Raw genomic sequence first — 22910 nt, 5'->3', positions numbered from 1 at the left:
TTCTTAAGAACCAGGACTCAATTTTTTTAGTAAAGTTAGGACAAAACAACCAACCCTATGGATTCATTATGAAAATTAGCTAAACAGAGCCTACCTACCATGTCTAATATTTATGCTTCAGAAATGGAACCATTTTCATAATGTATAAATGCATTTTTAATGAATCTTATTAAGAAGAAATTCTGTGTGATAATCGAAGGAAAAGAAATCACAGTGGCTTGCAAAATTTTCCTTCCTCACAGTGAATGGCTAAGAGATAGTATCTTTCTAAAAAGATAAAAACCTCCCCACTCTAATATTTACTACAAAAACTGTATGCTGATTATAAACAAAGACTACAAGATGGAATAAACTGCCACATCCAGGCATATAACCTTGTAGTAAAAGTAGTATTAACTCAATTTTATTTGAGTTAATAAAGTTTCCATCACATTCTTTCACCTCCTGAGAAGATTAAAACACTTCTAAGATTTTCATTTGAATGTGCGTCAGTCCTAAAAGGTAGTATAAAATCAAGCTATGATGGAAAGCAACCATATTTCCTCATAACTTTGCACATAACAAGAAACATTTTTTTTCAAACATTTATCAATGCACAAACAGTAGTACTGAACCTATAATTTAGATTACTTTATAGGAACATAGCAAAGTGATTTAAGTGACTTGTCAAGGTAATGTTACTTCAAACATTATAATCTGAGAGGGAAAAAATTAGATCCCAAAAATTATAAAAATGAGCTTGACATTGATCACTTATCAAATCCTAAGGCAGATTAATAAAAAGATGGCATATGAGCAGTTGGAAAAGGAGGTAGTATGGTTTCCCTAAGAACGAGGCAATTCTAGCTAACTTCATTTCCTTTCTTGCTTTAATAATATTAGCAGATTAGGCTATTTCCATAGGCACTGCAATCTGTTTGTTGGCCAAACATAACAAGACTTCTGATGGTGACCTTGTAGGATAGGTGAAGACACAGGAGCACCCGACTGACTGGTAGCTGCTTCCCCAACTACACTCGCGTGCTGATTAATGGATCAAAGTCACCCGGGGGGCAGTCCAAAGCAGCATTCTGAAGAGGGTCTGTATTGCATCCTGTTCTAGTCAATATTTACCAGTAACTTGGACCAAGCCACTAACTACCAAAGGCCTGCTTCATCAAAAGGCTAAGAGAAAGAATCAGAATTCATAAGGACCTTTACCTCAGTGAAATTTAGTAAGGATGAATGTAGTCCCTCAATTAGGTTAAGAAGAAATTGTGTACATAATTATTAGGAGTGGCTATGGCTTATCAGCAATGCCTATAAAGTTCAGTGAAAGACAACAACGTGATACGCTTGCCTAATGATGGTAACAATAATAATAATATCGACATATACCAGTCCCTAAGAGTCACATGAGAATTATTTTGCAAGTTGGCAATAGTGCCTCTGTACCCTGCTTTCATCAGACTACAAAAGAATTGGGTTTAGTTCTGAGAAACATTTTAAGAGAAGGATTGAAAGAGCCAGTGCCAGGTTGGTCTGGAATTGATACCATGTATGACCTAAGAAAGCAATGAAACCTGAGGGAAGATATGAACAGGTGGCCACACAGAAGAGACAGGACCTTTCTGCCTAGTTTCACGAGTGTGCTACTTACAGAACATTTGGGTGACTCTCTTCTAACAATGAAATCCATCCCCTGTAGGGGTGCTGAGAGGCTCCAACTCTGGAAACAGTGGCTGGGTGAAAATCATGACACAGTTATAACAGGATTTTGGTACTACCTCAGAGGTGTATCATTGCTCTTTCCAGCTCTCATTTTTTTCTACCACATTTATTCTATTAAGGAAGAATCAGAATTCTAAGCTTTCTAATGCTTAACAAAACGATCCATTTTCTTTCCAATATAATGTGGATATAATGTATCAGCATTCAATTTACCTTCTGAAATGGGTGAGGTCTTTGAACCTCTTGGAAGCCGTGAGGAATCTTCCTAATCAGCTTGATAATACTCCCATGCCTGACTTGGAGGAAGCCACTGAAGAGAGTCAGGCCTTAGTCCTGGACCTCTGACAGTTTCTGCAGTCCTGAGTCAGTGTGGAAATCAGGCTCTGCTGAATACAGGCAGGAGAAGGCAGGGACTCCTTCAGAGCCCTTCCAGAAGGAGTTCATCAACTACTTCTGTACAGCTGGGCTCCCTGTTAGGGCCTTCCCTAGGAACTTAGATCACAGTTCAAGGACTGTAAAGACGTGCTCAGGAGCCTATTCCAGATGTCCTTCATAACCGTGTTCTCTGCCAGGAATGCTAAATCCTCCACCAGTTACAGTATAAAAGTGAAATGACTGCACAATTAAATATTAGAAATGATCACTGAGTATATCCTGTTTATTGTTTATGATTTACACGGAAAAAGATGGACTGGGCTTGTAGAACAATAAACCAATCATTATATTTAGACCTGCGCTTCTGAAAACTTGCATTCCATTTAACAGTTCATATATATTTAACAGCTTATATGTAAATCCAAATCACAAATAACCTTAAGAGTTAATAGCTTAGTGATAAACGGAAACACAAAAGAAAACCACATAGATCTACCTTTAAATATTGGCATTCATATTACATGAAAGAAGAATATGTTTAAAAAAATAAAATTATTAGGTCAAATCACTTAACACAGAGAAATAAGAGAAACAGTATTTTTATCAATATTTATTCTTATTACTAATACCTTCATATATTCTTAACTTTTTCAAAAGGATCCAAACAGTATTTCAAAGATTCAAACAATATTTTGGTGTCTGAACTTGTCAGCCTCAGCTTCTACCAGCTTGTTAAAATGAAAATCTTGAAATATCAATTTTCTTTAAAAAAAAATGTTTTAGCCAATTCTTATTCAACTTTTTCTCCTTCATAGCAGCTGTTTATAGATAATAGGGAGCCAAGAATGAAGGACAGAAACAGATGGAAAGCAAAAAGTACAACAGCTATCTTAACTTCAGCTCTCAACACTGCTGGTTGAGTTTGGAACCAAAACCTCTTAACAACTGGCAGATAATAGTTAAATCTTAACAGGCAAAAAAGAATATTTTCTTTGGGACAGCTGCTATCTAGAAGAAAACCAAGGTCCCTTAATCCTGCCTAAATATAATGTGGCTTACTACAGAGAAATCTGTAGCAATATCAGTTTAACCACTAAGTGTCATAACTGATCAATATTATTTAAAGGAAACAAACAACAACAAAATCACAATAGTCACAAATTTCCAGAAACAAAAACAAAAATATCACACTAGCCACAAATTTTCACAATATACACATGAAACTTTTAATCTGATTTGACTCCTCGACTCTAACTGATCATCAATGAAATATGGTATGGAAAGATAACAGTGTAGAAAACAAGCAAATTAGTTTATAGAACAGTGACTATATACATCAGAAGGAAAACATGCCAGCTAATGCAACATTAAGGCCTGATTGTAAGCATTTCCAAAGTCACAGAAGCCCCAAAGATCCTGTAAATTACAAAGTCACCACATTACATGCATGCAATGTTCAGTTTTGTTTTACCCATAAAATGATACACAGTATTTTGCTGTAAATACCAGACACATTTACAATATATGCAAAAACTAGAATGCAAGTGTTATGTTCCTTATATTAAAGCCTCAAATGTGCCAACAGTGAAAATTCACTTATTCTTAATGAAGAAGAGATGGAATATAAATACTGAGAAATTACACAAATAAAATGTAGTTTTATATTTGGGAAGCCATATAAATATTCCTTTTATGTGTCCAAACTAAATTATCAATGTACTACTTGGATGGATGTACATTTACTATGTGTTTTACTATTTAACTTGCTCAAATGTGGTATTCTAATACCCATCATTCTCTGGTGTTGAGATCAAATCACATCAGTAAATTAAATTATTATGCCCATGTTTGAGCATACTTGCCTACTGGGTATGATTACCTAAATGGAAAGCTGTACAATTTTAGTTTGGGGTTATGTAATTACAGAGATGACCCTATGGGTCAAATTTCCTATAAAGATTAAAGAAAGCTGATTTTCTCACTTATGTAGAAGCTTGTGGAGAGAACTTTTAGAGGGTAAATCTGAGGTCAGGATCTTCTTTTTCTCTATGAGAGAAAAGAAAATAAGAAAGGAACTGTGTTACATGTTCAGTTCTGTTCACACAGTCCATAGGCAATCATACAATCTACTTACTCCCTTCTTACCATGGCTTAATTTGAAACTACCTGTTCTTATTTTAGTTCCAGCTGAATAATTTTACCACAATAAATTAGTGTAAAGAAACAAATTACTGAAAATGTAGTATGAACAATACTTGTTCAGGAATACTTTAAAGGAATAAACATGGCATAGTAAGGTTTAGATATGTTTTAAAAAATATGGCCAAATCTGTCCTATGCCCTCATCAATTTTATGCTTTATATAAATTAGTACAATTAAACTTCTAGTATTTTTAAGGATCAGATTTTCCTTTGGGATACAAAAGAATGAGCATTTAAATAATTTATGCATGTTTTCAGACTTTCAAAAATATTTTAGAACCAAAATTACCTTAAACTACCTATTTCCAATATATATTAAACAAATGTGCCATGAGTTTTCTGGATCTTCACGTATAATCTTGACCAATAGAAAGGATTTCATAAGGCCATCTACCTCATCTCTTTGTACCAAACTCTGAGCACTAGACTGTTCGTATTCTTTACCAACCTTACCTTAAGCACCAGCCATAATAAAGCATCCAAATGCCTTACTAACTTTAAGTACATACACCATTAAAAATAATAATTTATTTTATTACCTATTTCAAGGGGATTAAGTTTAGATTTAAAAATTTTGTGATGTTCTAGCAAAAAATTTTAGCCTTTGTCTGGTATTCTAAAAAGTCCGAACTTTAAATAAAGATGGAAGAATAGACACCTTTCTAAAAAAAAAAAAAAAAAAATTCAGTTATTATGAACCAACAGGTTCTGATGTAGCAAAGGGATCAATCAATGAAAAAGCATGCTTTAGAATTATTTTTATTTCCCATAAAACCAAACTTTACCACTGTTGTGGTCACAGTCTTCACATATGATGCAAATAGGATGGTCTAATCATAATCACTTCATGGCAGTACTTCAGACAAAACCAGTAAAGTGTGCCACATAGATGATCATTTCCTCTGTAGAGTTAGTTGGTAAGCGTGACTTTACAGTTAATATCAACATATTCAACTAAAGAAAATGGATGCACTGCTTCAACATTCAGCTTGAAAATGTTTAGTAGTTTCTGCAAACCTAAGTTTAGTTTAGAAAGGTTAATATTCTCTTTCTAAACAATGGCATAGACTCTATATAGCATTTTTAATATATGTATATATAATTATTTGCACTCAGATTTAGAAGGAATTTGCAGATTTACTTGCAGACTGATCTCATTCAAGTGCTGAGGTTTAGGGGGCTTCTGCAGTGCTGTCGCTGGCAGGTGGGGCATTGTGTTCAGGCTCGGAGGCAGCAGCTGGAGACGCGTCAATCACTGCAGGTGGGAAATGACGGCGGCACACAGGGCATGTCCCTGACTGGAGGGAAAAATAAAGCAAGCTCATAGCCAATGGAAGGTCTTAACTATTACACATATCTTAATAAGAAAAGACAGTATCATTATCCTAAACACAAATCAAGTAACCTAAAACAAAAACCAAATAAACTTCAAACCCACACAACACAGAGGCAAAATTATGATACTATTTCCTTTTCATCCCAGTCAGACTCTCATTTCTTCAAAGGTGAACAGTGTCTCTTAATCATGTTTGTATCTTTTAGAGCATTCATTTCATCATTTCATCTTACCGAGTATTAACTGAGAGTCTCCTACATTCCTCACTCTGCACTGGTCCTGTGACAGAGGGTTAGCATGGAATTACAGGTTATGTCCTCACTAGAACTGAATTACTGTCATTATTTTATATTTGTTGCCTGTATTAGAGAAACCACAGTCCTAATTAATTCATGTTATGTATTACACAGAATCATCCCACTAGGACCTCCCTTATGTATACTAAAAGAGTCATTCCAGTGTAGCACAGATATGTCAAAGAGATGGACTTCAGATCTTCTTTATTAGCCATATTATTCCTTTTAAAAAAGATATGGGAAAATAATGAAGAAAGAAAAAAAAAAGATATGGAGAGTTAGATGCCCTCTAAATGATAAATCAACTGAAGGCCTAGGAGGGAAAGTGGGATAGAGAAAGCAGGACAGGGAAAGCAAACTGGGAGTATATTTTAGGACCAATGGAAGATTATAGAGGTGTCATCTGGTGATAGCGTATCTCCTTGCATATCTGTTTTTTTTCCCCAAAGAAATCTCCCTGTTAAAAATCAGGGAGAAGCAACTTTACATTTCCCTGTATGGCCCCGGAAGATGACTGGTTAGCCAGAGACGGGTAAGATTCCTCAAGGGAGGAACAACCTAAGACAGGCACAGTCGCAGGGGGGTCATCAGGTGAGAAATTGGGGATCAACAGAGGTGAGGCTTAGAACCTCACCCCCCTGTTCTGAGAGAAATCTTCTGCATATATGGATGGTTTATTGCCCTTGTCTAGCTTGGATTAACACATAGTCTACAGGCACACACCTGATCATCTACATTTGCTCTCTTACAACACTAAACTATGTTTTCTACCTTTATCTTGTATCTACCTACCACTTCAGCATTTTATTAAAAATAATAATAATAAAGAGAGAAATGTGGTATCCACATATAAATCAAGTATAAAAACCAAATGAGTATTCATATTTGAACTGTTTATAGTTCATAATGCAGGAGCAAAACCGAAAGTTTCTGTGATGACTGCCCTTGTACTGTTCACTATGTAACTTATTCACTATGTAAGAATTTGTTCTCCATGTAAGAACTTGTTTGTTATGCCTCAGAAGATTGGAGACTGACGAAAATTAGGCTTGGGGTGGATTAATGATTGTGCATTGAGCACTGACTCCCCTATACAGAATTTTATTGTTGTTAACAACCATTTGATCAATAAATATGAGAGATGCCCTCACAAAAAAAAAAAAAAAAAAAAGGACAGACTTCCAATGGTAAAATAAATAAGTAACCGGGATGTAATGTATAGCATAAGGAATATAGTCAAGATATTGTAACAGCTTGGTAGGGTAATAGCTGGAACCTAGAATTATGTATATAAATGTTTTATCACTGTGTTGTACACTTGAAACTAATGTAATGTAATACTGTGCATCAACTACCCTTCAATAAAAAATAATTATGCAAAAAAAAAAAAAATCAGGGTGAAGAAATCATGCTGCTAAAGGATGAAGATTTGTATCTTGGGAACCTTCTCTCTAGAGGAAAGGCTTCACACTAAGCTGTTTTCTGACAGGAGACTAAGGAGATCATGAGTTATAGCAAAGTCAATGATAATTCAAGCTATACAGTTATGTTTATAATTGAGGAATTTAATTCAGCAAGCATTTACTGCACACTTGCCATGCAGCCTGGGCCTATGAGCAACATTTTAGAGTCAGATAGATGAGTGTGGTCTTGCCCAATCACATACTAGCTGTGTAATCTTGGACAAGTAACAATCACTGGAAAATGGGAATAAGGATACCAGGATATCCCAGAGTTACTGTGAGGATTAAATAGGAAAATACATGAGTCACCTGCCAAAGCAGGCACACAGACACTAGATTCTTCTTATGGCACAAATACTACTTTGGGAGTTTAAAGAAAGGAAGTATTAAGGATATAAAAAGTGGAATTTAAACTGGACCTACCTAGATCATCTACTCTTACAGACAGTCTAAAGGAAGACCACAGCAGGCTAAGCAAACATGAGCTAATATACACAGGAGCAAATATGCATAGACAGGCTGGGGGCTAGATCACAGCAGGTCTGGAAAGCCAAGACAGAAACTAGTTTTTATAGAGGAATAGTGAATAGTGAACATTTCTGCATTGGATTTTAGAAATTTTAAGTGGAGTTTTGACAAAGATGGCAAAGATGAAGAGGCAGTAGAAGGAGAGCAATAGCAAAGGAAGAGCAAGGAGAGAAAAGGAGGGAGGGTGGGGAGGGAAAAGGGAAGGAGTGGTTGTGGTGAAGAGAGGGGGCTCCAACCATAGGTAAATAATAAGCTGAGAAAGTGATTTGGGAATTTCTGCTAAACTACATGTAAATATCCTTTAGGTAAAAACAGAATTCACAGAGAAGATTTAAATAAAACTTTTTTTTCTTAAGTAGTTCAAATATAGTTAAAAATTATTAGGTAAGTATTTAAGAATAGTATATAAAGTCTGAATAGGAGGTACTTGAAAGGTTATTAAATATTTTTCATATATTTTCAGAGACACCAATCCATTTTAGCAAAATATCTGTATGGAGTATGATTAAAGATATAATTAGCTTTATCCTAAAATGATTTCATCATTTTTTGAAATGATTAAATGTCAAGTAGTTAGTGCTGTCTATATTGTTTTTTAGTCAATATTAGTAAAGTAAAATAGTTTGATATTATCGTTAATCTATAATTATTAAAAGGTCACCAACTTCTAATGCTGAATTATAAAGTACTACAAGTATGTAGCTAAAAAAATAGATTCAAAAGATATTACTACCATCAATTTGTAGGAAAAACTATTAAAATATTAATTAAAAAAAAAAGTAAATCTAAAACTCACCTTCTGTAGCCAAATTGAGACACAAGGTTTGTGAAAGAAATGGTGACAGGGTAACTCTGTCGCTATATCATCTTTAATATACTCACTGCAACAGATTGGACAGCATTGCTCCTGACCAATAGCTGAAAACAACAAATAATTTGATCAATTCCACAAGTTCAATTTTGGTAAAACTGCAAATCAACATATTAACTCATAGATGACACCTATGAAAGACAAAAGAACCAGACCCTGATTAACTGGTGAACATATTTCTATCTAATACATGACAAAATTTAATAAACACTGCTTTGTAATACAGTGGACTGACGAACATTTGTCCCAGCTTATCACTTGATAAATTAAAAATATTCTTCTATTAGGTGTCAGAATCTGGTTTCACAGAAAATCTGATGAAAGTTTCTAAGAGTCAGTATTTTATATTCTAGGTGCACTAATTATATACTTAAACACATGATATGTCATGTTTTAGAGATCAAATATGTCCTTACCAGTGTGATCTTCAAGCACAAGGGTCTCTGGAAGACCGTCAATGCTCTCCTTACTGGCTGGTGGATTGGCCACCTCGACATCCACTGCAAGAGACTCTAAATGTGCCAGGGCGGTCTAAAAAGAGAAGTCACAGCTCCTTGTTAGAAAACACCTCAATAATAAAAAACTATTTTTAAGGTGTCTTATTTGTAAGATACCATTATTCTCTCCTGTTAGTTTCCTTTGTTTCAGCCCCCTCTCTTTTTTATCTCCTTCCAACAGGGACCATCACCACTACCATCAAACCAAAATATCAAAAAAAAAAAAAAAAGCCTTATTTTTCACAAGTGCAACAAAAATATATCTTGTCTCAATAACTATCTACTTGTCTGTCATATTTATATTTTCAGAAGAGTGGTTACCTCTACCAACTTTCAGAAAAGAAAACACTTTGGGGGCTCTCTTGTCTCCTCTTGGCCTGAGCCAGGAGCTCTGTCCTCTTGCTTTCTCTCTAAATAAAAGCCTCTGCCTTGCTCTCCTAAATTAAAAAAGAAAAGAAAAGAAAAGAAAACACTTTGCACAGGTTCAACTCATGAAACATAAAATGTGACGAAGATTATTAGATGTTCAAGGTATGTAAGCAAGTAATGCATTCCTGAATGGCTATATTTACTACTGATTCAGAGTCAGCACACTGACACTACTAGATTATCTGGACTGTGGACTTTACTTACAGGTGCAAATGTTTGTATAAAGTTACTATTGAAACAAGGATGGAAAGAACATAAGGTAATATGACCATCTAGTCTGAGTCACCCTCATCCTTTTGTAGCTTGATTAGCCCTTCTGGGTACAATTAGATTAGAACCACAGGCAGGACTTCTATTCACAAGACACTAAAGATGTAATCAACATAAGTATCCATCAACAGATGAACGGATAAACAAAATGTGGTTAATAAATATATAACCAAATTCAGAATGCTCTGATACTGTAATAAGGTGCTATGTTAACCACTTTTTCAAGTATAAAGGTTAAAGGACACGAGTATTAAAAATAACTGTAGCCACAATAATTTATTAATGAATACTAATACAAAAAGAGGTAAATTGTCACATTAAAAACATAAAAGGGCAAAACTAAAAAGGCTGATATAAAATTTTGTATATCAAAGTTATTAGCATAGAATACCTGTTTATATAAGCCTCATCGTAATTATAAAGCAAAAATCTACATTAGATTCACAAAAGATTAAAAAGGAAGAAATCAAAGAATACCACTGCAGAAAATCAAGTTGCAAGAGAGGGAGAAAAAAACAAGGGAACTACCAAACAGCTGGACAATAATTTATACAATGGCATTAGTAAGTCATTATCTATCAATAATTGCTGTAAACATTAAGTAGATTAAATTCCCCAATCAAAATACACAGTTGTTGGATGTTTAAAAAAATAGGAACCAAACTATATGTTGTCCATTAGAGACTCTTATCAGCTGCAACGTTACATAAGAGCTCAAATGTAAGGAATGCAAAAAGATACTTCATGCAAAAGAACACGAAGAACAGCAGGGCTAGCTATCTTGTATTACATAAAATAGACTTTAAGCCAGCAGTGGTAATGAGTAAAAAGGTTATTATATAATGATAAAGGATCAATTCCCTAAGAGGATATAACAATCAAAAATAAACAAACACCAACCATCAAAGCATCTAAGTATATTAAGCAAATAAAAACAGATCTGAAGTTTGATTAAACAACAATATAATAATACTAGGGGACTTCAATACCTCACTTTCAAGAATGGATAGATTATCCAGACAGAAAATCAAAAATCAGACATTCGACTTGAACTATACTTTAAAGGGACCTAACAGACGTGCATAGAACATTCCATATAACAGCACCACACACATTTTTCTCAAGGGCACAGGAAAATTCTCCAGGGAGATGAAATTATAGATCATTAAACAAGTCTAAGCAAATTTAAGAAGACTGAAATCATACCAACGATCTTTCCTGACCAAAATGGCAAGAAACTAAAAGTCAAGAACAGGCAGAAAACTGGAAAATTCACTAGTATGGGGAAACTAACATACTCCTGAGAAATCAATGAGTCAAAAAAGAGTAAATCAAAAAGGTATCTTGAAACAAACAAAATTGGAAATGAAAATGCCAACACTTATGAGATGAAGCAAAAGCAGTTCTAAGAGGGAAGTTTATGGCAATAAATGCCTACATTACAAAAAAAGAAAGATCTCAAATAAACAACCTAACTTTATACCTCAAGGAACTAAAGAAAGCTAAGCCAAAAGTTATCAGGTGGGAGGAAATAAGAAAGATCAGAACAGAAATAAATCACTAATCATCAGGGAAATGCAAATCAAAACCACAAATACAACTTCACATCTGTTAGAATGGCTATAATAAAAAAGACAAGAAATAACAAGGGTTGGTGAAGCTGGAGATAAGGGAACCCTTGTGCACTGTTGGAATGTAAACTGGTGCAGCCACTATAGAAAGCAGCATGGAGGTTTCTCGGAGAATTAAAAATAAAACTATCATATGATCCAATAATCCTACTTCTGAGTATATATCTAAAGGAAATGAAAGCAGGATCTTGAAGAGAGATCTGCACTTCCTAGTCAAGCTAGGGAAACAACCTAAGTGTCCACTGACAAACAAATGGGCAAAGAAGATGTGAATATACACAATAGAATATTATCTGGCTACAAGAAATAAGGAAATCCTGCCTGCTAAGAGAAGACAAAGAACAGAAATAATATATGATTTAATTTTATGTGGAATCTAAAAAAGCTGACCACAAAGAAACAGAGAGTAGGATTTTGGTTGCTAGAGGCTGAGAGGTGGAGGAATTGGGGAGATGTTGGTCAAAGGGTACAAACTTCCAGTTATAGGATAAATAAACTCTGCAAATCTAACCTACAGCATGATGATTACAGTTAACAACATTTCTTTACATACTTGAAAGTTAGAGTAAATCTCAACTGTTCTCACCATAAGAAATGCTGCCATGATACTTTCCCTGTACATAATAAGTGTATCAAATCAACACATTGTACACTTAAATTTATACATTGCCGTATGTCACTTATATCTCAATAAGGATAAAAAAAGTGATACATACATAACATTATTTCAGCATTAAAAAGAAAATTCTGACACATGCTACAGCATGAACGAACCTTAAAGGCATTATGCTAAGTGTAATAAACCAGTCACAGCAGGATAAGTACTTACGATTTCACTCCTATGAGGAACCAAAAGTAGTAAAACACAGAGACAGAAAGTAAAATGGTAGTTGTCTTTGGCTAGGGAGAGGATAGATTGGGGAGTTATTGTTTACAATGGTTAGAATGACAAATTTTAAATTATGTGTACGTTACCACAACAAAAAATTTAAAAACTAGGCCTTCCAAGTAGGAGGAGCATTCTGCCTGACAGTTAACACTGTGTTCTCTTGGATGGCAAACATCATCTTTTGTATATTCCTCAGGATCCAGTCTAGACAGTTAAGCAATGAGTTACACCCCAAAAAGGACTCATCACAATTAATAGTTAATAAAATGAACACTAAGTGTGAATCTGGATTTGCAGAGAGATTGCAAAATGAAAAATAGTACACCAGTAACTGAATTATTGCCTCTCATCTCCAAGTTCATCTTCCATTTCTGCTCTGTGAAAACAGATCTGGACTTTTTAAAATAAATATTTTCCTGTCAGCTAGCATGACCTTAAGCTTTATTGTTAGAGGGATCTGGAGAGGGAAGGACTTTGCTTCTTGGGCTAGGCAGGCCCTTAAAGTGGGTGAGGCTTCCCTATTGGGAGCTTCTGCAGCACCAGGCTCCTCCAGTGTGAGAAACTTCTTTAGTGCCTGGCTCCAGGAACATATGCAGTTTCTCCAGTGTCTGACTGCTGCAGTATAACATGGCCAGAAGCTTCCCCTGGCACACATCGTGGGTGGTTCTGTAGCAGTGTGCTCCCAGTTAGCCACCTCCCTGTGAACAGTTCCCCAGCACTCCAGAGTGCAGATTTTTACCAAGTTCTGCCAGCACCAGTAGCACAAATACTTTTATAAGAACTATGGCTGGATCCTCCCCAACGCAGTCTGGTACTTGGCCCTGGGGGTGGAGAGATGGAGTATGTCTCTGAATCCTAAGGCCATTCCTACATCCTTTAAAGTTTACTTTAACTGCCTACTAGCCAATCCATCATTACTCTAACCTACGGTTGTAGTTAATAATTATTCATACTAAACTTACTCTGTTCAATTTATTTTCTCTCATGTGACTGAGCCCAGACTGATACAGAACTAGTATCTGGCATAGTCCTATGAAGCAAGAATCGGATTTGGGGATTGCTTTGGTTGGGCCTTTGGGCTTGGGCTTGCAATAGTGCAGATAGGGACAGGATGCTATCAATCCATGGCCTGTAGTGTCATTACAATTAGTCAAACATCACTGTAGTTGACTGCAATCAATGCCAACTAAAATACCTGTCCTGGGAGTTCAGGTGGCTGCTAGAGTTGACCTTCTGTCACAATGACTTATAAAAACTGTAATGTGGGATGGATTCTTTTGAGTGCCTTTACAAGCTTACAAAGAGAAAATGACAAACTTAGGCTCATTAACTCTCAGACCTCAGAGCAAAGTGCAGTGTAAGAACCAGAGAGTATCCGTGATAACCATAAAAAAAAAACCTTGCTTCTGAAAATCAAACATACAAATTTAGTTACGTAGATTGCTGAGTTAAAATGAGAGTTTAATTCTTAGTCTTGTCAAGTTTCTGGAAAGTTCTGTCATTGATTGGCTAAATCAGGATGGTGAAAACTTAGAATTGGACACCTGGTTTATCTCAGATGAAACTATTTTGAATCTCCAAGTTACTGAGCCTCCTTTTAGCAGTAGAGGTAGCTGACCTGCCACAGACCAGCTTCCTTTACTTGAAAATCCTGTGATAATCTCACTTGGAGTATATATCTCTTAGTACATCTATGCCCAACGTTAAGTTACCAGATTACAGCAGCCAAAAAAGGCAGGGTGACTACAGACACAGGCTCTTCAGGAATGTAGGCTTGGGTCACTTCACCACATGAAGAATCCCAACCAGCTGAGATTCTTGCTAAATTCAGGGAAAATATGAAGTGGGTTATAGAAGAAGGAAGCCATAGCTACAGAAAAAAGGACTAGTAGCTTTGCATATTTTCTATCTGCGTGTTGTAGGTATGTTTATTTGTATTTGCTAACCAGTTTTCCTTTCTCTTTCCCATTTTTATTTCTATAGCAGTTAAGTTTACAGTTTAATCTTTACATAAGAGAGTATTGAAGTTGACTGACTGCATTTGTGGAGTAATTAGTATAGCCAAACATAGGCATGAATCTTCGGGCTGTTCATCTGTTCATTCTGGAGAAAGGGTGAAAACTTGGTTTGTAAGAATATCTGTTTATTGTTCAGTAGAAATATAGTTGCATTGTTGTTGGATGGGAGTTCAAATGAGTGTAGAAAGCTGTATATGGAATCCAAGCAGTCAAAGGAATGGCCTGCTCCAATGATCAATTATTACTCCTCAGATCCAAATTCACTGTTTCTGTCAGCCCTGTGAAAATGGATCTGGGCCAATATGTTCTCTTCTGGGCTGTCATGATGTTAAACGTTGTTCACAGAGGATGCTGAAGAGACAGTGCAGAAGGAAAAGGGCTTTGCTTCTGATCTGGTGTGCCTGCTTGACAGGCTTTTGTGGCATGTGTAGCTTTCTCTAGCACCAGACTCCTGTCATGTGTCCAGTTCCTCTAGCATCTAGCTTTTGCAATGCACATAGGCCAGCAGCACCCAGGCGCCCTTCAGTTTCCCCAGCATCACCTTGGACAGTTCTGTAGCAGAGTGCTTCCAGCGGGACATCAGCCTATGAATAGCTTTCCCCAGCAGCCTACAAGTCAGATTTCCAGCAAGTTCTGCCAGTGCAGCACCACAGTGACATCTCTTAGTCAGTGAGCCACAGCTGTGCCATCCCCATCAGGGGCTGGGCCCCAGCCCTGCAGTGGAGTGGGGACTCTTCCTTAGGTGACCTTAGCCCTGCTGGTGTAGCTGTTCCTTATATGTGCTTTTTCTGTATTCTTTAGAGTTATCTTTATTCTTTACTAAGCAACCCCTTGTTAATCTAATCCTGTTGTAGTTGATAACCTTTATATTAAACTTTCCCATCAAGAGATAGGAAATAGAAAGAGCCTGTTATTTGTCTCTTCTTTCTCACATAACTATACTCATGAATCCTAGGGACTCTTCCGAGTCCCTGTGTATTTCTCAAGATGGACTGTAAGATCTCACCTGTGCTAGGCATAAACAAAAAGAACGATACTATTTATAGTCAGTTCCATTTTTGGGAGGTTATTCTAGGCTAACTATGCTTTGATACACATTTGTATCAACGAGTTCATTATTCTTTTCTGATGATTATCTGCATTTTGTAGTGCTAATAGCTGGAATTTCATATATGTAATAATTGTCTTTGTACTGACATATATTTAAGGTGATCTGGAATCACTTATAAACAACAAGAGCAAGAGACCATTTTACAGCTACTGCTATGAAAATCTATAAAAACACAAAAATCTATCTACATCTTAGTCAGTATATTTTCAAAAGTTAGTCCAAGTGTCAGAAAGACAACTAAATAGCCCAACTGAAATAGATCTAGGTTTAAAGCAGCATAATTCTTTGTCAATACAAAACTTAGTTACTGCAGAATAAAACAGAACTTAGGTTTTAAACAATGAAGGTTTCTAACAAATGACTTAATACTTATTTTGAATGACCACTGAATCTACATTTGCTAGATGATTACTAGCTGGCTGGCTGCAGATCTGAATGTATCTGTGAACATAGCCATTTACTGAGAGATGACCACTACACCAGGTATTCTGCCAAGTGCTTTAACACACTCACAATTACCCATGAGGTAAATTTTATTATTCCTCCTTTGTAGATGAGGACCTGAAGCACACACGTGAAGTACACTGTCCAATGTCACACAGCCTAAATGAATCTAACTCAAAAGCCTGAGCTCCTGCCTCAAGTACTACCTTCCTAAAGCCTGTACCTCAGTGTACATGAGGTACATGGAAAGACTTTTACAAGGGTCCAGGCCATGGAGAGTCCTAAGACAGTCAATTTCAGTCACCCTTCTTACCTAATGTTTTCTCAAGCTGATCTAACAAAGCACTTTAGTTGTCGAGGTACCACACTGGTTCTTTGTTCCTACATTCCTTTTTATAATAACCTTTCCCCCACTTTATAAATAAAAGCATACATCTTACTATTCAGAGCAGCAATATGAACGAACTCTAATAACTGAATAACAAAGATTTATAGGTGGTTTCCAATCATTTGCTTTCCAAAAAAAATTGGAGGAGGATCTAAACACCTTGTCAAGTTGATGTTATTTTGGCAAATAAATCAGAAGAATTGAGTGACAATGCAATATTATAAACGCCTTCCATCCTTATTATTTATGTGTACAAAGTTTCTTACACTTACATTTATAAAGACAAAAACCAAATAAAATAGATACTTGACTATGTTTCATTCTAGAAATAAAATTCAGTCAGAAAATGAGGAAAGAAAAAAAGCTTCTATCTCATTAAGACATGCATTTCCAGTAAAATTTATTTAATTATTTGTCAAAATGGTTTTGATCAATTAGATATTACTAACGTTTTTAGCTCAATCTAAACCAATGTTTTTACACTTAAATTGTTCAACTTATTTTTACTGCAAAGAGGTATGACAGGGTAAACAGTATTACTTAGGATTTAAGCTAAAAAATTTTAGCTAAAACCATAAACATGTCCAAGAGATGCATTTTTCTTTTCAAAATTTATTTGGAAGTGAGTAAAAACCTTTAATACCCATTATGAATAGCTAAACATCTTAATATTTCACACTATTCTCTCTCAAATCTGAGACAGAGATATGAATCAAATGTTTATTGCCAATATTTTCACCAACAGACACCACCTGAAAAATCAGTCCAGTATTAGAAAAATAACAGAAATGAAAAAAACTACTGCCAAAAGGAGATAGGGATGTTTGAGAAAATAAATAAATAAAAGCAATAGTTTGTCTTATTTTTATTTCACTTAAAGAGTATTAAATCTAAAAGGAAATAACAAATTATAAAATATTTCAGCTTTGTTCTTCAAATGATTAAAGAGCATACTACACATAGAAAAAAATAAACATTTCTAGAGAGTGACAGGAAGATGGAACTGTATTCACTCTCTAGGGGTGAAACATGTCTTAATCAAATTCAAATAAAGCAGAGCACTAAAGCTGAGGAAACTGTTAAAACTGTGGGGAAGAGAAACACACCACCATTAATTAGGAGCAGAAAGAAAGATGGGTAAGAATAACTCAATCTGGCAGTGACACTGGGTTCCCTAGGAGCAAAAACCAACAATGTGAGGACTATAAGTTTCCCTGGACATACTAGGTCCTTTCTTGCCTCCTGTTTTCATCCACTCTGCTAGGGCCTTTACCTAGTATGACCTCTCATAACCCATCTCTCTGGCTTTTCTTTCAAGATGCCAATCAAACATTACATTTCCTGTTAGTAACAATAAAGGTTTTAATTTGTAAAACTTCTTTTTTAGGATACCTTCGTATTATAGGGGACTTATAAACCACTAGCATAATAATGGAAGACTGCTTAAGCATTGTGAAACCAGACTGTAGAATGGACGTATTCCATTGTGGTCACTTAAAATCTTTTTAGCTCAAGGAAGTTAGTGATCCTTAATCATTACATAGTATATTTCAGATATAAGTTATCATGCTGTGCCATTATTTCATATCTGTCAGAATTTGGCCAGGCAGGTTAAATAATCTGCAAAAAGTCCCAAGTGCATCGTGGCTCATGATGGTCATTTTAAGGAAAACACACCAAACTAAGAGCAATGATCTCCATCACACACACACACACATGCCAAAACAGAGAGCTAACTTAAATGCATGTGCATGTAAATAGATATGTTCATCTATTTATCTACCTCTACCACCTCATTTATGAATCCATGAATTTTCTAATCCCAAAAAATTTCAAGATAAAATGCTATTGTAATATCCCTGAAAATTCTTACATTCATTTTTTATTCTTTCACTTTTGACTCATTCACATTATTACTGTTCCTCTACTTTGGAAATCATTTTGGAAATAGTGACTTAAAGAAAACACTTCTTACAATTTAATCCACTAGTACAGTGGAAGCTCCCAAATGTGCAAATGGTTGGGCTTTTGCTCTTAGGCAACAATTATGAAAAAGTATTTGTATTTTAGTCAAGTAAGTTAAAGAAAACAAGGCAAACTTAGGCACCAAATGTGCCACATTTATTAAAGTGTGTATGTGTGTGGGGATGAGGGAAAGTAAATTTTCTAACTGCATTAAGCAGAGAGAGAATATTTAGAGGTCATGAGAACAAAAAAAGGGGTGTGATTTGTAATATATCCTTAGAGATCTCCAATTCCATTTCACAAACACACCTGTATATGTGCATAAAATATTCAGATGTACAGACTTGTATTAATTCAATAAAGGAAAAGCGTATTTCCTAAATGTAAGCAAAATATTTTCCATTATGCTGAAAAACTGGGAAACATTGCAATTTTCGTTAAACTGACAGGATGTCAAGTGTAATTGATATACATAGACTGGTGGCAATCACTGTTCTGTAACTGTCATCAAATTTACGAGAAAATTATTTACCTTTTCCTAAGAACAGTTAAGAAAAAAAACAAACCTCTCATTTTTATCATTTTGCATCCCAGCAACTTATACATGGGCATTAGTCATTAAAATACCTCCATTGCCTGGGCTAAGCGTTCTTCTAATGCCATGTAGGTGAGGAACTGCGGATCCACATAAGAAATAGCTTCAGCAACTCCCAGTCCATCAGCAAAACCGTCAAACAGGCTGGGAAAAAAAAAGTTGAGAAATCTTTATGGTAAAGACATAATTATATTAGCATACTGATAAGTCATAAACATACTACAAATGGAAAACCTTAAAACATTTTAATATTGTGTAGTGAGGGGCTCAAAGAATCCAACAGAAAAGTTAAAACACTAAGCATAAGGAATTAAGGTACCACTACCTCCCCAACAGGCTGCCACACGCACTGCACAAAATCTGTAGGAAAATTCTTTTTATGTATCTAGTTCTAACTTTGGGGACTACTTATGGCCAGGACAAAGGTAGTTTTCCCTCCTAGTTCTTTCCCTTAAAGTTCCCCTTCCGTTTTAATTTTCTATCTAAATTTAGGTGAGAACATGATAAAGAGAATTACAGCATTTATTTTAATTCTATCATTACTCAAAGCCTTGGTTTTTGGGGCTTAAAAATATTTTATTTTCTCAAGTCTTTCTCATTAATCTCTGTTTTGTTTCTAAGAAATAGGCCACTTTCATTATCATTCTGCTTGAAAACTTATTAGCTCACACTGTTCATTTTTATTATATTTGTCCTAAAGGACTGTAAACCCCTTGAAAAAATCATTATGTCTTAATCTGGCCCTAATCTCATTCTAGACATACACAGATTCCCCTTTTCATCTAGTCTTGGAAATACTAAGTACTTCAAAATTTGGAAATGGTAAATAGTAATGTCCTCAGTCCTCTTCTTTTTAATGTTGCTTCCCTGAAATTACATTAAAGTCCATTTCTTCAATTATCTTCTCTGTAGTAATTCCTAAACTTCTACCTAATTCTTGAGCTCTTGACCTACCTTTTTAGTTTTCTGTGGGGCATTCTGCCTCAATGAACTCCCACCACCTCATATCCATGATCTCTAAAACTGACTTAATTTTGTCTTCCTACAGGCAAATTTCTGTTAACTTCTGTGTTCCTATGAGAACTTGATTATCATGGCCAGACATGCATTGTTATACAAGCTAGCTCAAAACAATTTTGATGCCAACTTTTGTGCCATCGTTAAAATGACAAAATATATTGCTAACAGATAAAGTAGTAGTCTTGTGAAGAATATATTATAGCTCAGCAGAATCTAGAAATCAGCAGACCTCCATGGTACAAAGGAACAGATATTCTAATACAATCACAGATTTTAGAATTAGAATTAAAACTAAGAATTAGTGAATCTAACCTCCCTTGCAATGATAGAATTCCTTCATCTAGCACTGAGATGTAGTGCAAAGATAAAAAACCCTGATGTCAGTCAGACAGGGATTTACTTCACATTTAACTGAGTCATAGTAAAAAATATGAACAATTTATTTAACTGTTTCTTCATCTATAAAACAAATTAATTAAATAGACATATACAGATCCCTGGCACAGACAAGGCACCAGAGCAGGCTTTCAAGAACAGTAGAACTACTCCCTCCATGTAGAAAACATACTGCCTAATAAGTGGTAATTGCCAGTGTAGGACAGCCCTATTAGAAGTTTGAAACTTAGGTGAAGTAAGTGCTCTAGTTCCGTCTGTTGAAACCACACAATCACAATTTATGTCCACTTCGTCTTTGTATAAAATGCCCTTCAAATGGTTAGAATCAACTGTCTCCCAAGAATTCTTTCTTTCACTAGACTGAACAAATCTGAACACTCAAAGCATGATATCTGGTTATGATTCAGTCACTAAAGAAAAATCAGCTAATATTAAAAATTCTAGTATCACTCATTTGGCAATTACCATGGTAATAATAACTGCTTCAGAGAAGAATCACTAATATACTAAAACTACTTGATAGAAGTTTTTTAAGAAACAGGTTATTTACATAGTCTCAAAGTATCTTCCCACTAAACATCTATTAGTTAAAAAGGGAAAAAATAGCAACTGTACAGTGAAGAAATCTGAAAACACCTTAACCAAGTGATGAGAATTAACATCACTGGTAACAGGACAATTTGCCATCATGTGCCTTCTGATTAAACTGAGAAGAACAAAACATCACTTCTATGGTGTTCCTAAAAATTTGTAACTTGTACCTATTTATGACATCAGACAAATCCAACCTAAGGGTCATTCTACAAAACAAATTGCCTGTACTTTAAAAAAAAAGTCAAGGTTAAGAAAGACAAAGACAGACTGAAGATATGTTCCAGATTAAAAGAGAATAAAGTATAATGAGTGGTCCTGGATTAGACCAGAAAAAAGATTCTCTAATGGCATTAGTGGGACAATTATAGGTATTTGAATAAGGTCTGTAGATTAGATAAATAGTACTGTATCAGTGTTAATATCCTGATTTGACAATTTTACTGTGTTAAATTTAAAAATGTCCTTGTTTTTAGGAAATTCATTCTAGACTACAGGTAAAGAGGCATCATGTTTACAACTTACTCACAAATGGGTCAGAAAAAAAATACCATAAATAGAGAGAAAAAAAGGAGAGAGAATGACAACACAAATGTGGTAAATGTTAATATTTAGGGAATCCTGGTGAAGGATACATGGAAAATTCTTTGTACAATTTTTGTGACTTTTCTATTAAGTCTGAAATAATTTCAAAATAGTTTAAACAAACCTGTTATTAAACCATGGTTATATCCACACAAAACTAATTTCTCACAGCTTTATTAAGTTAATAATTATAACCCCAATTTCTTACAGGAAGATACAGAGGTTATCAAAGGTAGTTATTAAAGGAAAAATATATGGTACAGTTACTATTTCTAAATCTAAAACCCAGGTTTTCACATCAACTCCTATCACACCAATCTATGAGATACTCTCTGGGTATTCTGCAATACTTTTGTGACTTTGTCACAACACATGAACTTTTGATAGAGCACTTTTTCTATTTCCTTTAAACTAAAAAAAAGACACAAAAAGCTTATTTTTTCCCTAAATGGTGAAGTGGGGGAAAAAAAGTGTCAAATTTGGCTTTAAAGATAAGAATTGCTACTGCTTGTTTGCTATGGCTTTACCATTTAGTTGTCAATGTGACATTCTATTTTAATATGTAAATCAAACCATATTTTCACCTAATCAGCCTTTTAGCTACTGGCACATGTATATTAATACCACATAAGCAAATAAGGAAGTACTGCCATATCTAAGTAAAATTAAAAATTTTTGTCTTAAAATTAATTCTAAAATTATTTCCATATGAAAAAATACTTTTAAGTTCCTCAAATTTTGAGACAATCAGCAATATCTCTAAAATCTTAATACAACAGCCATATTCAGAAAGATCATCAACGAATTAGAAGCTAAAATAAAAGTTTTCCAATTTAAAACACATGAATTATTCCTTCAAATTTTCACATGGAACAAAGCTTTTTGGAAAGTTATTTAGAAATATTTATCAAGATCTTAAAAGACAGCACTTTTCTCAGTAATGTACCTCTATTAATCTGTCCTAAAGAACTAACCTGAAGTATAGAACAAGTTTAATGAGGGGGGGAGAGAATTAAGTTCACTGCATTATTTCAAAGGGAAATGATCAATTAAATTTTAGTGCATCTATAGGATGGAGCATCTACATAATGGAGCTATAAAAAACTGTTTTTACAAAATTCTGAAAATGTGCAAAAGAAAAACTTCATCATACGAAACCGTAATTGCCTCGTAACATGCATAGGTAATGCTAAACAGACAATTCTGTCATCTGCTCAGCACTTTGAGGATTTACTTTGCATAATAGAAGAGAAGATGTCAGAATCAGCAAGTTCAGTAAGAGGGTAAAAGGCAGACAGAA

General features: G+C 35.0%; 1 protein-coding gene across 2 annotated transcripts in view; it reads right to left on the bottom strand.

Annotated features, from left to right (window-relative positions):
- Positions 1–2338: 2338 nt before the first annotated feature.
- Positions 2339–22910, bottom strand: part of PJA2 (praja ring finger ubiquitin ligase 2) — a 64819-nt gene continuing 44247 nt past the window's right edge. The window contains exons 7-11 of one of the 2 annotated variants that reach the window (XM_057492752.1): positions 19051–19162; positions 9198–9312; positions 8707–8828; positions 5429–5585; positions 2339–4131 (exon numbers count right to left, since the gene is read on the bottom strand). In XM_057492752.1, coding sequence (XP_057348735.1) covers positions 5460–5585; positions 8707–8828; positions 9198–9312; positions 19051–19162 — 475 coding nt within the window. In that variant the 3' untranslated portion in view covers positions 2339–4131; positions 5429–5459. Of the gene's footprint in view, positions 5586–8706; positions 8829–9197; positions 9313–19050; positions 19163–22910 lie in introns of both variants that reach the window. The other variant, XM_036886818.2, reaches the window with a different exon arrangement.

Source organism: Manis pentadactyla, chromosome 2 (genome assembly GCF_030020395.1).
Source record: "Manis pentadactyla isolate mManPen7 chromosome 2, mManPen7.hap1, whole genome shotgun sequence".
In the NCBI taxonomy this organism is placed as follows: Eukaryota; Metazoa; Chordata; class Mammalia; order Pholidota; family Manidae; genus Manis; species Manis pentadactyla.
This window is presented reverse-complemented; position numbering and strand designations above follow the sequence as displayed.